The sequence below is a fragment of the Dryas octopetala genome, chromosome 9 (genome assembly GCF_963921425.1).
Source record: "Dryas octopetala chromosome 9, drDryOcto1.1, whole genome shotgun sequence".
Classification (NCBI taxonomy): domain Eukaryota; kingdom Viridiplantae; phylum Streptophyta; class Magnoliopsida; order Rosales; family Rosaceae; genus Dryas; species Dryas octopetala.
Genome location: NC_141374.1, coordinates 10,383,004 through 10,400,127, shown reverse-complemented (window position 1 = coordinate 10,400,127; position 17,124 = coordinate 10,383,004). Strand labels below are relative to the sequence as shown.

The 17,124-nt window shown below is 33.9% G+C and overlaps 3 protein-coding genes across 5 annotated transcripts; 1 reads left to right on the top strand and 2 right to left on the bottom strand.

The window, feature by feature from the left end:
* Nucleotides 1-61: 61 nt before the first annotated feature.
* On the bottom strand, nucleotides 62-1,732 carry LOC147273928 (expansin-A7-like). The gene is made up of 3 exons (XM_086257373.1): nucleotides 1,570-1,732; nucleotides 925-1,240; nucleotides 62-374 (listed from the first exon to the last, which is right to left on the bottom strand). The coding sequence occupies exons 1-3, from the start codon at nucleotides 1,730-1,732 to the stop codon at nucleotides 62-64; spliced, it is 792 nt and encodes a 263-aa protein (XP_086113499.1).
* Nucleotides 1,733-4,659: 2,927 nt separating this feature from the next.
* Nucleotides 4,660-7,101, top strand: LOC147273927 (histone deacetylase complex subunit SAP18-like). Its single transcript, XM_086256190.1, has 6 exons — nucleotides 4,660-4,853; nucleotides 4,948-4,980; nucleotides 5,677-5,787; nucleotides 5,895-5,990; nucleotides 6,643-6,717; nucleotides 6,805-7,101. The coding sequence occupies exons 1-6, from the start codon at nucleotides 4,686-4,688 to the stop codon at nucleotides 6,838-6,840; spliced, it is 519 nt and encodes a 172-aa protein (XP_086112316.1). The 5' UTR covers nucleotides 4,660-4,685; the 3' UTR covers nucleotides 6,841-7,101.
* An 89-nt stretch (nucleotides 7,102-7,190) lies between these two features.
* LOC147273926 (PGR5-like protein 1A, chloroplastic) lies at nucleotides 7,191-12,190 on the bottom strand. 3 transcript variants are annotated; one of them, XM_086256189.1, is made up of 11 exons: nucleotides 11,813-12,190; nucleotides 11,057-11,172; nucleotides 10,655-10,751; nucleotides 10,427-10,527; nucleotides 10,249-10,305; nucleotides 9,878-9,954; nucleotides 9,240-9,291; nucleotides 8,054-8,164; nucleotides 7,853-7,950; nucleotides 7,628-7,728; nucleotides 7,191-7,354 (listed from the first exon to the last, which is right to left on the bottom strand). In XM_086256189.1, the coding sequence occupies exons 1-10, from the start codon at nucleotides 11,997-11,999 to the stop codon at nucleotides 7,659-7,661; spliced, it is 966 nt and encodes a 321-aa protein (XP_086112315.1). In that variant the 5' UTR covers nucleotides 12,000-12,190; the 3' UTR covers nucleotides 7,191-7,354; nucleotides 7,628-7,658. The 3 variants fall into 3 exon arrangements, with proteins under 3 accessions (XP_086112315.1, XP_086112314.1, XP_086112313.1); XM_086256188.1 differs by having other exon boundaries at nucleotides 7,632-7,728; XM_086256187.1 differs by lacking the exon at nucleotides 7,191-7,354 and having other exon boundaries at nucleotides 7,407-7,728; nucleotides 11,813-12,189.
* Nucleotides 12,191-17,124: the final 4,934 nt, after the last annotated feature.

The window sequence follows — 17,124 nt, the reverse complement described above, 5'->3', positions numbered from 1 at the left end:
AGCAAATCAACAAAAGAAAAAAGAAAGAAAAGAGCAATGGAAAACTTGTTCTTGTAGATCATCAATGGAAGTTTACATTTGACTTGTAAGTCAATCCCACATTCCAATTTGAAGGGGCAACATTCCATGCATATATGGTCTGCTTGGTTGTGTAGGAAGTGACCTTGAAAGAAAGAGCTTGGCCTTTCAAGGTTGCAAATGCCTGGTATGAAGCTCCCCAGTTGTGGCTCATACTTATCCACCCTGTTCTGCTTCCCTTCACCCACATCGTAGCAATGTCACCCCCTCCTGCCACATTCATCACATACACCAACAGCCAGTACCCATTTCCTTGGAAAGAGAATCGGAGCCCCCCAGGCCTTATGCATGGTACTCTGCAACAATCAACATAGAACAATGAGAATTCCATGAAAAGCTTATATATACTTCAAATTTTTATACCTCTAGCTCCTAAGAAAGACTTAGTTACTACGCCTTTTAGCCGGAGATTAGACCTTGATTCATCATCCATGGAGAACCTTTAACCCGATGGTACCACATCATCATACTGACGTGGTGATTCCCTAAGAACGATTGTTTGTTGTACCACGTCAACATGATGATGTGATAGAACCGTTGTACCTAAGACGTTCTCCCAATCCAATATCAATGCTGCTAGGATCACCAAATTTTGTTTATAAGAGAAGTACTCCCCAAGGGATTTAAATTGAATGACAAGTGAGAGATAATGCATCCAATGGTTAAATTCACTTTAATATTTATTCATTTCAACAGTTGTATTAAATCAAACCATTAAATGTATTGTCCATCAGTTTAAGTATAACATTAGAATTTAGACCCATTTTGAATATCATTTATTTTTAACGAATACTAGTACATAGTAACCCTAATATATTGACCCTAAAACTTTTATGTTGAACCTACCTGCGGTACATGATTGGGATGATGCCAGCCTTCCACTCAGCAATTTTCATGAAGGCAGGTTTGGCCATGTCGAAGTGGACCCTAGGAGGGTTGCACCAGCCTCCAGCATTTGAGTCCTGGGACCAGTTTGGTGGACAAAGGTTAGTAGCAGTCACTGTGGTAAATCCAACATTTCTATAGCATGCACTTGACTGATAGCATTTGATCTGGTAACAAGTTCCGCAAGCATATCCATTGTTGAACAGTGTTGAGCTCAATGCTGCTGTATCTGTCCCATAACCATTAAGGAACAAGTTACCATACCCACAAGCTCCTCCTGTAAAAGCAAAAACACAAAAACAATATTAATTCTCGAAACACATGTATAAAACGATTTGTTGATCTTAGACGGTTTGACATGTTATGTTATAATTAACATGTGGCCGTGTTATGTTATAATTAACATGTGGCCGTTTGGTCTAACATGTAATAAAATGATTGAAGTATCCAAAACAAAACTAATTGGTGATAATTGGAGAAATTCAACACCATATAAACAATGATGCAAAATTTTAATTTTTCAATTTGAGATTCTTTCTCTCGATCAACCTAATATATCATATATATGATTAAAGATGACTCATCAAGTGTGAATAAAATACATACCCATAGTCGCGGAGGCGGTCTCATCGCCGTAAAAAGTAGCATGGGCAATGGCCCATGGACTTGGTCGGTAATTGGCCATTGCAACCATTGTTTGGCTTATGGCTGCCAAAATCCATGACATCAAGAGGAAGCTAAAGTTCCATGGACGAAGGAAAGAAGCCATGGCTGTATAGTGACTTAATTGGTAGAGAGCTTAAAACTCTATAAAGAGATTTGAGATGATTAAGTACAATGTCCTTTGGATAGTGTTGCATTACCTTATATAATGTTCAACTAGCTAGGTAGTTAGAAATGCCTTCGTGAACCCACGAAGATTATTATGTGCTTCAAGTCAAATAAGAGTTTAAAATTATGAATATTTTGAGGCCGACAATATATGAATTGTATTTTCTTGATATGTAACGTGCGGGCAGGTTTTGATGCTTTGCATTTCTTTTTGGTAAAATTGCTTTGCATTTCAGCTAAGGGTTGATAAACAATTAAACATTCTGCAAACGAATATAACATATATATATATATATATATTCATTTTATAATATTTCAATTCTCTTAATTTGGGTCACTCCCAAAATCGAAGCTACAAGCCTACAACCACTCTTTAATTTTCACAAGTCTTAAGTTCTGTTTTTAGTGGGTAATTAAATATTTCAAATAAAAGAATATAGATTCGAATTTGAGTTCTTTTTAAATAAAATAAAGAAAAATAACATGAAAAGAGCAATTAATTTGATGTGTAAAGTAAATTTGAGTCTAATTTCGAACTAATTAATCTTACAAAGTTTTTTTTGTTTGTTTTGTTTGTAAGTGCATGTACAGGATAGGTGGATGATTCTATTCAACAACTTTTATATAAATTCCATGGATAATCAAGAAATAAAATTTTGCAAAAAAATATGTGCAAATTAGTAATATATGTTGTATGTTTAAAGTCAATGTTTAAAATATTATTTCACATTTAGCCACATATCAAAAAACATTTAGGTGAATACTTGAGTGCACAAAAGACAAATATTGATTTGACTTTTTATATCTATTCTAATATAAATCGTATGCTAATGGTTAACAACCAAACACAATTACATATATTTTATCCTTGTTAAGGAATTTAAAGAAATTAACTCACTGTCTAATTTGGTCTCTGAATTTTCACTTAATTTTTTATTTTCATAGCCGTACTTCTTAATTTTCTCAATCAAGAGCTATTTAATTGAATTGTTTCAATATTATTCCACATGGATGTCATGAGAAAATGCAAACAAAGCTAAGTGAGTGGCTTATTTTGGATTCGGATTCTCTGGTATTCTTATTTTCGTTTATTTTAATTATAACTATATAATATAAATTTCAAAGTTAATATAGCCTTACTCATACATAAAAAGTGCTACAAATTCATTTAATTTGTTTCTACGTACATATTATTAGATAATAAATATATAGCTAAAATTTATAATTAAGTGAAAACAAATAGAGAAATAATAGTTGTGCGCGTTGCGAGCTTTTGACCTTCATAGCCCTTAGGCATCTTTGGGAGTGCTTACGTAGAAAGCGTTTTTATTCAGTAGCAGTTTCACTAGAAATGCTTTTGTTAGAAAGACATAAGTTTTAAGCTCAATTACAAAATACACCCACCAATTATAGGTGGTATTTCAAATTGGTCCATGAACAAAATATATTTCAGATTGATCTATTAATTAATAGAAAGCTACAAAATAGCACATCTATTGTGAATTTCATAAAAAAAAGAAGTTAAATGTCACTTTAGACAACGATGACGTGAATTTTTTGAATGATATGGACACCAAATTTGCTCTATATAGATTAATAATATCATATTGTTTTTAAAAATTAAAAAAAAAACTAACAAAACTTTTAAACCCTCTAAAAATAAAATTAAATATGACATCATTAATCCATATGGTTTAAATTTAATGCCCACATCATTCAAAAAATTCATGTCAGCATTGTTTACACTGGCATTTAATGTCCTTATTAACGAAATTTATAACAAATGTGCTATTTTGTAAATTTCTATTAGTTAGTGGACCAATTTGAAATATTTTTTTGTTTATGGACCAATCTGAAATACCCCCTATAGTTGGTGGGTATATTTGTAATTGAGCCTAAATTTTATTAAAAAAAATCTAAGTGATTCTTGTGAATAGAGGTGTCAAACGGGCCGAACCGGTCTGTTTAAGTTGAGCCTATCGTGCTTTCATGCCGTGCTCGGGCCGGCCCATATAGTTAAGACTAAAGCCCGGCACGGTCCACGGCCCGCGGGCTATTCGTTCTCGTGTCGTGCCTTAAACGGGCCGGCCCACAGACTTTTTTTTATTTTTTAAGGTGATAAAACTAATCTTATCATATTTTTTCTTATTTATAATTAAATATTAATATTATTTTTCATGAAATTGAATATTTTTGATGAAAAATTCTTTAAAAATAAAAAAATAATGTTAAAATAGTTGTGCCTAATTTGAGCCCATTTCGTGCCCTTACTCGTGCCGTGCTTGGCCCGTGTCGTGCTCATGCCGTGCCGTGCATGATGAGCTAAAAACTTCAACCCGGCCCGACCCATTTAATCGTGCCGTGCTGTGTCGTGCTCGGGCCAGCCCGACTTGTTTGACACATCTTCTTGTGAATGTATTTGGATATAGGAAGCGCTTCCTAAGGAAGCACCTGCTAGGTGTTTTCTTAGAAAGCATTTTCAAGTACTTTTATAACCCAAAAATGTTTTTAATTTTGTTTGTCAAACACAATCAAAAGCAGTTTTGATTATTTAAAAGCACTTTTAAAGCTTCTAAAAGCACTGCCAAACAAGTCTAGCTAACAATGCTCGGAAAAAAAGAAGAAGAGAACAAAGAGAGAAAAACAATAAGAGGATCTAAATCGATTGGTTATCATCTAATTCGAAGGACCCGGAATATTTGAGAAAGAGTCCATGGGCTCAGAAGACACCCACTCCGTCCCACAATTCAAGCATTTGGGCATATGGCCTTTTGTTTCTTTGGGCTAAGAACCCACGATCCGCATAATTAATCGACCCACGCTAAAACCTGGAAAGCCTATAAAGCCACCACGTGCGACTGAAGTAGGGGAAGGAAGGATTTAACATAACAATGGAGAAGAGAAGCAGCAGAGACGAAAAGATGGGCGGAGCGGGTACCCAAGCCCAAGCCCAAGCCCAGGCCCGAGGCCCACCCGGTAGACCACTCCCTCCTCCTCCTCAGTCCAGAGGTCCACCGCCGCCGCCGCCTCGCCGCTTTGAACCCGTCGACCGTGAAAAGGTCCAACCCCTCTCCCCTCTCTCTAAGTTTTGGTATTTGCTTCTTTAGGGTTTCTGATTTTTTAATTTTTCTCTCTTTTTTCTATGCAATACAGACTTGTCCTTTGTTGCTTCGGGTTTTCACCAAGGTATGTGCAATTCCAGTTATATGTTTTCTTAAATTTTTTTATGCTTGAGAAATTAAGCTTCTGATAGGGTTTAGGGTTTAAAGGATATGTTGTAATTTTGAGCAACTTTTTTTTTTTTTTTTCTGTATTTTAAATCAGAAAGCCCCTGTAAAGATTTAATCTTTGCTTGACTTTAAAGTTCTTTTATTGGAACTGGGTTTTGTTGATTTCTTTTATTGGTAGAAAAACATTTGGAGAATTGGGCAGGCTTTTTTGCTCAATTAGAGAGTGAGGGGGAAATGAATTAAAAGTTGTTATTTGTTTGTGAAGTCCCAACTTTGAACTGTATATATTAGTTTCTCACTCTCTCTTGGCCTTTAAGGGGTTGTTCCAAATAGACTCTGAGAATAGTTGGCTTGAGTAGATGGTTACGGTGGTGATTCTAAGATAGGAGTAAAGTGGGGAAGGGAGGAAAAGATGCACATTGGGTTACTTATACGATCAGAAGCAGTATTATTTGCTTTGGAATCATGGGCAACTTTGCATGATTGGGAAGCTTTGTTTTACTAGGACAAGATAGGATACATGGAAAGATATGGGAGTAGAGATGAAGGAACTTAATGTTAATGTAAATGTAATGTAAGAGATTTACAGATGGGTTGGATGATGACATCACAATTTAGCATTTTACATTTTCTTTTAACAATTTTTTTACAGATTGGAAGTCATCACAGTGAGGAGGACTTTGCAGTGAGAGGCAAGGAACCCAAAGATGAGGTTCAAATTTATACATGGAAAGACGCAACACTTCGCGAGCTAACTGATCTTGTATGTGGTCCATCATGCAGAACCTCATGCCATTCTATCATCTTTCCCGTATTTGGTTGAATAATCTTATATTACTTGTTCCGGAGATGATTGTAGTTCTTTGTTAGGTCAAAGAGATTGCTCCAGAGGCTAGGAGAAGAAATGCAAAACTGTCTTTTGCTTTTGTCTACCCGGACAAGCGTGGTCGTTTTGTGCTGAAACAGGTACTTGCAACCTTCACACTTAGTGATACATTCATGTAATATAATTTACTTTAGATTTTCAAATCAGCTAGCAAGATGAGATAGAGCCCCCCAAGGACAGCGTTCATTATGTTCCACTTTACAGACCAATGGGTCCTCTTTACTGCTTCTACTGAAACTGATACTTGCTCAAGTGAAAATCACATCCTACAAAAAATGATTAAGAAAATGAAGTGAACTTTAAATGTATGTTGTCACCCATAATCTACCCTTGAAATTATATGGCAGCTGTTATATGCAATTATTGATCCCACAGTGAAGAGGATTCTAAAACTCCCCATGTAACAACTAGGTACTTATTTTGTTTTTCATACTGATCTGATCCCGAAACAAATTTTTCCGGTTTCCCCCACTCTTTTCTTTTAGCTTTAATATTTATTTTCTATTATCTTTTAAAAAAAAATTAGTTGCTATTACATTTGGCTGTTGTCTCTGCGCATGTATGATATTGGTACATTCCAACATATAGCTGGGTAACAATCAAGCTAAGGTACAAACACATTTGAGCCATCTGTTATGATGTATACATCATTATAAATGCAGCATGTACTTATGCACATATATTTAAATTGTGATTTTGCTAAGAACTTGTGCATTTCTTGGATTTTTAAAGGCGGGGATAACACATTCTTATGGACATGGGCGGCGTCTGGATGACAGCAAGGCATTGAATGACCTTAACTTCCAGGTAAATGAAATATTATATATCAAAATTTATCTTATATCGAACTTATATCGATGGGTGTTCTCACATCTTTTCATTTCATTGATGCAGATCGGAGATTATTTGGATGTAGCGGTCCTCCTATAGACGAAAGGTGGTTCCTGCATTGGCAGTGATGTTTTTTCAATGGCAATGTCTCAGATAGATTGAGTAGGAAGGAGCCTGTCATACATGTTTTGCCACCGTTAGAGTTGATTTAATGCACATTTTTATGTGGATGTTGTGTTAATATGCTTTATCAGCCTATATGCTCAACTGCCTTGTGGAGGCTGGTCTGTGTGTTGTAAGGATGTTGAAAACGCATTTTATCAGTAATTCAATATGGTCGATGAGTCCACATGACAGTCATATTATGCATTTTATAACTTTAGACTTGTCATTGCATTTTACAACTTTGGATTTGTTGATTTCTGTATAAGCAAACTTTCATAAGGCAGTTGTGGATCATAAATAATTCTATATACTTGGTGTTTATTCTAAGTATGCAAGGTTATTTACAGACAACCCAAAATAGAGACAAAAGAAAATTGTTTAGATCTCAGTTCTTCCAATTTTCTGGGGCTGAAGGACAACTGAGATTTGGATGACCCTGTCTGAATCCCTGATCAACCAAGTTGTTAATTGTCAAAAATTGGAATTAGAAGGCATAAGCATAAGGCAAGCTTAACTATCTGATCATGATATTCTTTTCTGTGTATTCATATTCACAATCAACTTTTGAGATATTCGAAGATCCAAAAAAGAGAAGAAAAAAAAAAAAAAAAAAACCCACTTTTGAGTATATTCTTCAGTACAAGAAAACACTTACACAATACAAGTGCTGATTATGAATTTACTTTTATGCTATATAACTAGGTTGGGGCTGGATACATACGTACTTCTAAGTTCCAAACTCCAAATTCTAATCAAGCATTGCTTCCTTCTGGCAATGTAATCAAGCGCGTATTTGAATCATAGAGCAATTGAGTTCCACAGCTGCAGTAAAACATCACTCATAACAGTTAAAATTCAAGGGAAGAATCTTTTGTAAATTAACCACACAAATGGCACAAAAACAGGGAACTTCAGTAACAGAATCAATGATTAGCTTGATACTCACTTTGAGCATTTAATGGTGTTGATAGCACCGCCATTAGAAATTGATAGTATGGTCCCAAAGAAGGACAAATTCTCTGTGCCACAGTTTGGACAAGGGCCCTATAAAAATAAATGTTGTATGTTAATATTGCTATAGGTATCAACATCATGATCATGGTCTTCTCATATAACCTTACAAAAATTGATAAGACAGAAATTATACCTTCAAGATCAAAACATCCTTCACAATTAGTTTGGTGAGTGCCTGAGCCAAGTAAACTATGACTGGCACAGCAGCAAACCACGTGAAAATGAAGCTGTACGGCTCCGGCAGCTGCAAGTCAAAATATTTAAGGTGCGATAACTTTAGGTACTAATTTTAATAATTCTTTAGTTTTTTTTTTGGCCAACTAGTTTTTTAGTTTGGATATCAAAATTTAATAGCATTTTAGATTAGGTACTACTTGAAAAATCAAACATAATAATATAGTAAAAGGTACTATAATTCACAAATATTACATCACACACTATTATAATAAAAAAATATGGTCAATTACAAATAAATCAATAAAAATAAATATTAGATTTGTATTTGACTGCTACACAGCAAAACGGCTTAGGGTTTAGGTCCCAGATTTTGAGCTAATCAATAAAAAAAAAATATTAGATTTGTGTATGACTGCTACGCAGCAAAACTCAGGACCTAAATCCTAAGCCATAAGCTTTGAAACCCTAAACCTCATTTATATAACAGGTGCCACTATTTAGCCCCAACAAATTCATTAATAACCTCAATAATTTAATAACTATATAATTTTTTATTTTACCCTAATGTAAATTGACCAACAAAGACATACTATTTACTAAAAATAAATAAATTAGAGTTCCACCCCCTCCATCATCCCATCACCACAGCCCAGCCTCCCGCTCCCACCCATCCATCTCGTCACCTCTCTCTCTCTCTCTCTCTCTCTGAGAAGCACCATGAGGATGACCGGTGATGTGCCGGGACAATATAAAAGCCTCAAGGACAAAAATGTCAAATGGAAATGCCCAAAACAAAATGGCCAACATGTTTGTGATCTAATCTAAAAAATTACATTTAAATTTGGCAGTCCAATTAAAATATTATTTTGTCTTCATGCTATTTTAAAAAATTATTAGGATTTGATATTTAATCTTAATTTTCTAAAATATTTATGAAATTTCTTTTTTTTTTTTAAAAAAAACATAAGATTGATACATACAGCATATCCACGGGGCACAAGACCCAATGAGTTGACATTGTTCATAAGGAATAGATGCATAATGTGGATAAGACTTTGTCTCATGTGTCCTGCATTATGACTTTCATATGCCAAAATGCGAACCCCAAATAGAGCAAGGAATAGGTTATGGTTACTACATACCTCCAAAAGATATGTAATTTCAAACCCAGTCAGATCATCCAGGAAGAAAAACCTAGCAGATCAGCAAACAAGGAAAGTTAAACAACAGAGTATTAACCATGGTCAAAGAGGAGAGCACCACTTCAAAAGAGTAAGAAAGGAAAAGTTTAAACAGAGTGTAACAACTAACTAACAAACCAACAGTTAAAAAATTTAACTGAGTTTCTATCATGTTCTTCAGGAACTGCTTTTAAATGGAAAAGAATAACAAAATAGTGCAGCATTAAATAACCCCATATTCTATTATAAAACACCATACCCCACTTCACTCAAAGGAGGGATGTTTACCAGAATAATATAGCATTTTCAAAAGAAAATCCAGGTTCGCATGCATTAAAGAGCCGAAGTTGCTACAGTAGCACTAGGCCAATGGCTCTACAGGTTGATTAATTAGTGGATATCAACTATGAACTTTAAAATATAATTTTACGAAAATTTGGGAAAATTTCATTGGCAAGAGAAGTGGTTTAGTGGTTAAGCAGTTGATTTTGGAGCCATCTGATTCAATGAGCAACATTTCCTCTACAAAGCAGGGGAGCAAGCAGATATGGGATTTTAGAATCTATTCCATGTCTTGATGATTTAACGATATGACTTACGCTGCTAGTGCCACGACAGTTGCTGGGACATTCAGCAGGAACATCTTCAAATAGTCAACAGACAGGTCACTGTAAACCTGTTGGAACAAAGTTAATCAGTACAAGAGAACCCTGCAGACCGTTTATGCCTTATTTGTGCAAGCAAGGAATCTCACCAAAAATTAATATTTGATGATGAAAAGAGCAGTTTAAACATCTATATAAGCACAAGAGTTTATTGAAAACAGATAGAAGCAATTTTAAACAACTCATCCCATGATAAATTACCACTGCAGAGAAGTTTGGGGAACAAGTAATGCATTTTGATTACACAGGGGTAGATGCATACATGGTTAAATAAGAAAAGAGTAAGAAAACTGAGCATTTCACACCTTTCTACTACGGAGACTGCATCTGGGACCAAGAACTACGATATCACTCCCTTCCGCCTGGGAAAAAAAAAAAAATTAGGATCACAAGTAAAGGATATGGAAAAGGATAGATGGCGAGAAGCAAGTATATTATTAGTCAAAGTATGCATGCCTAGACATGAAGCCAACACACACAAACCTTAAGTCTCAGCTTCAGTTTATCATATTCTTCGTCGGTCATAATTGGTTTCCCAGACACATAGGCCATTGAAGCTTCCAGAAATTTCTGTTCATCAGAACCTGCATTGTAAAATCAATAAAGAGAAACTGAAATTAAATCTTAGAAACATTACCATTATGAAAGCCCAAGATATTAGGGTGCCAAGTCCCATTAAAAAGGGAAAAAAGAATAAGAAATAGTCTGTACTTAGCATGACAACGCTGCTGCCTTCCCACATTAGTTCTTCCTTGAGATTATCAAATTCCTCATTTGACATAATAGCTTTTCCATCATAATAGAATGACTGTAGGAGAAGAAAGAAAAAAAGTTAGTATCTCGAACACAGATAATATCCATTACCGCATTGCATCCAAATCAAAACAAAAATTAGATGACTTCTAGAACAAGGTAACCAGAAGAGAGGCATGGTACATTTTGCCTAAATAAGTTGTGTAAGCAGTCCAAAAAGTGAGGTTTGTAACCTTGGTTGGGATCCAGACAAGGTTAAAAACCTCATATTTGCTTGTATCTCTTCATTCCTAAAATCATTATGCACCTAATAGCAAGACACTAATGTAAATACAAAAAATGAAAATGTAGCGTAATTACTTGTAAAGCTTGCAGAAATTCTTGTTCAAGATCACCCAAGGACTTCTTCTCTTTCTTGTTTATGCTGCAGTACTGCCCGATCTTACCATCAATAACATCCTCGTTTCCAATCTTGCCTGAAAAAAGACATTGGAATTGACACAAGAAATTCCAAAGAGTGTAAAATTAAGAATAAATTTAATATCAAAAAATTGATCATATTGCGGACCATATTGTTTTACAAAGGTGAGGCTCATGTGTCCGATATATGTAAGCATTACTCATTAAGTTGGAAAAAGGAAGACAACCTATTCCAAATTAGAGAGAATAAATTTCATATGGTGAGACTTGTCCGCATTATAAGGTGTCAGCTAAATAAATTAAAGACTGGACCATGAATAGGTCCCTTGTCTTCTGCATTAAATAAAGAAGAATAATCTAAATTGGTCATTTTGTTGATACCGTATTCATTCATGGCTTATGAGATACAAGAATTAATCCATCCATATACAAGATGTGATGTTCCTAGTAATCTGCTTTTATCTATGCAATACTAAAAAATCAAATTTTCCACATAACATCTATTAACTAAGAAGTACCCTTTATGGTAAGCAAAGTGTTCAACTCATATTACAACTACTTCAAGGCCTAACTATGGTCTAGTCCAATACTTCAAATTCCAATTATCAAACACAATGATCATTCAAATTTTGTTCACTGGTTAAACTAAAACTAAAGCAGCACCAACAATCAAAGCTTTGAGTATATGATCCTAACCTTCTTGTTGGTCAGCAGCAGCCTTAGCGGGAAGCACCAAAAGTCTGGGCCGGACACATAGCTGCCGCCCACTGAACTGAAACGACTGAACCCTTGTGGAGGAAGAAGAAACAGAAACAAAGGGTCTCTGAATAGAGGGGTTAAAAGGGGTTGGAGCTGTTAAAGTGAAGGCTAATTTGGAGGCCATTGGGAGTGAGAAAAAGGGCCACTAATCCTCTGGTTTAGAGGGTGAGCTGAGCAGTAAATGGAGGCCAAGATTTTGGGTTATCTGGATTTGGGTGCATCTTTTTTTTTTTGCTTGTATGTGGGGTTGGGTCATTTTGGGTGTTTGGAGGGAAAGCAAGAGAGAAAAGGTCGAAGATAAGGCGACTGGGAAACGTGTGGAGGGAAATGCAATGCCATTTTGTCCTCTGCTTTCTATCTTCCAAGTGTTATCAAGCACAGTTCTGTTTTCACAAATGTTGAACATCTTGCAAAATCTCCTACGTCGTTATCTCTGGAAATGCTTGCATTTACATCACAAATCGTATTCAGACCAAAAAACACCCACGTCGTTATGCTTGCATTTGTTATTTTTGTCATTCGACAGTTTCTAAATGATAAAAAAAAAAATTATTAAAATTCTTTAAACAGAACAAATTGTGACTAATTTTTCAAGTTCATTACTCGAGAGAAGTTTGAAGACTTCTTAATAGAAACTCAAGAACTATTCAAATGTTAGAGTTCTAAATGGTGTAAAAAAAGAAAAAAAAAAAAAAAAGACAAAGTGTTTAAATAGAACAAATTATGACTAATTTTTCAAGTTTTCTTTTATTATATTGAAACTATATCGGTTGTTTTTTTTTTGGTCAATGCAAACCCACGAAGATAACCAAAACAAAAACGATCAAAGTTACAAGTAGAAACAACTGAAACATGAAGCGAATTTGCTTCATTGTTAATGTGAAGAATAAAGAATGACTAGGTGAAGTAAATGCATCTGCCATAAAATCGGTCTATCTGAAAACATGCTGGAATTTAATTTCCTTGAAAGTTGAAACAAGTAGCTATATTATATATTTGGTGAATATCTCTAATTATTGTGCGGACTCACAATGACACATATCTTCAAAATTCAATTAAAAAGAACTTTGGAAACTCCCTCGACTAAAACTTGGGACTATTGGACCCTTAAAACACCAAGAAGACCATTTTTGAGGGCTTGGGCATTTGACTAAAACAACATATGTAAAGCCCATGTTACTCATGCCCAAAAAAAAAAAAAAAAGCCCATGTTACGATCTCCAGTCAAAAGAGGACAACCATCATTTTTGTGTAACACCAACCATTTATGTAAAGTATGTAAAATTTGGGTATTAACTTTGACATATTATTTATCTTAAATTAAAATTGCACGTTTAAATATTACTTTTCTTTATTTAATGATATTAGCCGAAAGAGGGAAAATTCGAGTTCAATATCTGAGGATAAATATTCTTAATTATCACTAAAGTTATAAGTCTACGATGTTCACACAATAGGTTATCTAATTAAAGATCATGATTTACATTTCAATAATAAAATATTCCAACCAGTTGTCTATATGAGACAATTACTCTATAAAATTTACACATTGATTTAATAAAATTATGCAAGCAAGATTCATTTTATGTATGATTTTTCAAGAGACTCTTCAGTAGAGTCGGCGTGCTATATGTATGGTGCAACCTCTAATGATGTACTGACATGTATGCATATTTTAAGTAAAGTTTACATTAAATAATACACATGACACTATAGTACTGGATGATCGTACTATACACATAATCAGCCTTATTCAAGAATTTCTCTAATTTTTCCTTATAGAAGGAACATATGGATGGAATTCTTTGGCCTCTTGCATGTACATAGAATCACGCCACGTGGGAGGGTGTGTCCTATTGTAATTTTGCCTTCATTTTCTTTTGAGTTTTGATGAAGGCCATTTGGAGGAAATTACAGATTTGGTCCACTTATTTTATACATAGTTCAATTTTGGTCCACGATCTTTTTTAAGTTCTGTTTTAGTCCACTAATTATTTTATTTGTTCAATAAAGGTCCAGGTTTGTGACTTTAAATCCTTTGGATTGTGTTTTCTTCAATTATAATTGAAGTATAAGTTATATTTCATCATTTCTTAGTCATAAAAACAAATTTGGAGTATTAGAATCTAAAAGAATTGAGATTTGGTGAAATTTGAATAATTGGCAGTTTCAGGTACCCTACTTTGGGGTCAATTATCTTGAGTTTTAGAACTCCAATTTAAATGATCTTTATATGGTTGTAAAAAAGAAATACATAGCTTTAAAACAAGTATATGTTTGCTGAATTTGGGTGAGATTTTATAGGGTAAAAGTAGGCCAAATTTGAGAAAACAAATATGGACCTTTATTGAACAAGTGGAATAATTAGTGAATCAATTAGTGGATCAAAACAGAACTTAAAAAAATTTTAGACCAAAATTAAACTAAGTATAAAATAACTTGACTAAATCTGTAATTTCCTCTTTTATTTCCATACCAAAAAGGTCACTATATATATTTGCATGGTCGACTGGCAGATTTTTGGAATTTGGCTAAAACAAAAAGTTGGATATTTTGTATATATCTTACTTTCATACACCAAATTTTTTTTTTTTTTTTTTTCTGAAAATCTTTTGTTCGACGTTGATTATTTCTCATTCTTTGTTTTATCCATTTTGCACGTACATGGTAATCACCACGTGGGAGGGTGTGTTCTATTGTAATTTTGCCTTTATTTTCTTTTGAGTTTTGAGTTTTGATTAAGGCCATTTTATTTCCATACCAAAAAGGTCACTATATTTGCATGGTCGACTGGCAGATTTTTGGAATTTGGCTAAAACAAAAAGTTGGATATTTTGTATATATCTTACTTTCATACACCAAATTTTTTTTTTGTCTGAAAATCTTTTGTTCGACGTTGATTATTTCTCATTCTCTGTTTTATCCATCTTGCACATATATGTTGATCACCACGTGGGAGGGTGTGTCCTATTGTAATTTTGCCTTCATTTTCTTTTGAGTTTTGACTTTTGATTAAGGCCATTTTATTTCCATTACCAAAAAGGTCACTATATATATTTGCATGGTCGACTGGCAGATTTTTGGAATTTGGCTAAAACAAAAGGTTGGATATTTTGTATATAACTTAGTTTCATACACCAATTTTTTTTTTTTTTTTTTTGAAAATTGTCAAAGTCTAGGATTTTAGGGTAGAAAATAATGTTGCAATCTATTATTCTTCTTCATAAGGAGGTATTTATAAGAGTATAATTATATTCACACTAGGACAAAAAACCTAATTATAAGAGATAATTAGACTTAGGTCTTTTAGAAAAACAGTTTTTAGATGGAGACCGGGAGTATTTTAAAATTTATAAGAAAATCATTTTAATTCATAATAAAGTCATTCCCCGATTTGAAGGGTATTTCCTCTCCTAGGGTGTAGAGTGGGCTTTGTAGAAGTTGCATGTTAGGTTTTAACTCCTAAATTTTGGATGGAGCCCAAAATCTTGGAGTTAAAACCTAACATAAAGCCTTCAAAAATAAAATAAAAGAACTTAATTAAAAATCCTAAATCACTACCGGTTTTAGTCTAAGAAAGACTCATAAAATGGACTAGACTCTAAGTCTCCCATAAAACTATTAAGAAAAGAAATCTATCCTAGTTAATTAGACTAGGACAAGGAAATAGAAAAATAAAGTAAATACAACATAAAGAAATTAAACTAGAACTAGAAATCCTAATTAATCTATAATACAATGCATTCCAATACTCCCCCTCAAGTTGGTATATCGATATCATGATTAACCAACTTGCAAATGCGAGTAGTAATTCTTTACCAGAGACTGTCTTAGTAAGTAAATCAGTCAATCAGTCTTCATTCTTCACATATGGAAAATTATGTATGACAATCTCCAATCCCCCATCGACAAAAGGACAATACTTGGGTCAACCCCAGGAGTACATGCAGGTCACCCAACCACCCAAAAATACTCATTCAGTTTTATAGGCTCAAGATCAGAACTATTCATTTTTTAAATCAACTATTAAAGATCATCTCTGTAAAAAATAAACTCAATCGGAAATAGTTTGGTTATATAACTGTTATCGAATAAATGGACGGTTTGGTCAAAAAATCACTCTTTAAATACAAACTGTCAATTTATTCCATTTATTCGATAACAGTTATATAAACAAATGATTTTCGATTGAGTTGATTTTTTGTAGAGATGATCTTTAATAGGTGATCTGAAAAATGAACAGTTTCGATTCTGAACATACACTACCGAACAAGCATTTTTTGTAGGGTAGGGTGTATATGGAGGTCACCCCTGAGGGTGACCCAAGTATTGTTCTTGACAAAATATCTATCAATCTTCAAGCAATTGACGACATTAATTAAATTTTTAGCAACGTACCTTGTTGATTCCATATAAGCACCCATCGCATATTTATAAAGCAGTACCAGAATTCACAACTTGATTGCAAAACCCATTCAGACATGAGATGCCTCAAGTAGCTAATACATTGCATAGCTCGGTGAGTACAGCTAAATGGCCTGAAGACCCAGTCAAATTAACAAAATCACGTACCATGCAATTATTGGATAAGGATAAAAAACAAGGGAGACTTATAGTCTTTCTTAGGCTAAGACCGGTAGTGATTTAAGATTTTTAATCAAGTCCTTTTATTTTAGCCCAAAATTCCGGAGTTAAAACCTAACATGCAGCCTCTACAAAGCCCACTCTATACCCTAAGAGGGGAAATAGTCTTCAAATCGGGAGAAGACTTTTATTATAAATTAAAACAATTTTCTTATAAATTAAAAAAACTTTATTATGAATTAAAATGATTTTTTTATAATTTAAAGGACTTTATTATGAATTAAAAAAAATTTCTTATAAATTTTAAAAACTCTGTTAATGAACAGGTACTAGCACCTTATTTTCTTAACCAAACCCACCCAACAAGAGCTGATTTTTATTTGCGAACACTCATGAAAGCTAAGCACTCAAATACAATGCACACATATCACATTGCCCCAACACACATCATAAAGTCATCACTCTTTTTTGTTAAAGTGTACATAGCAAAAGTAAAATATATTTTTTATATCTTTTACTATTCATTTAGTTCTCATAAGGCCTTCGAAAGAAACATCTTTTCATTTTTTTTGTCAGACCCACTCATAAGACCATAAGCAAATCAAATGTAAATTTCAGAGGTAGATATTCATTTTGCAATGTTAAAAATATCAATCAATCCTTTT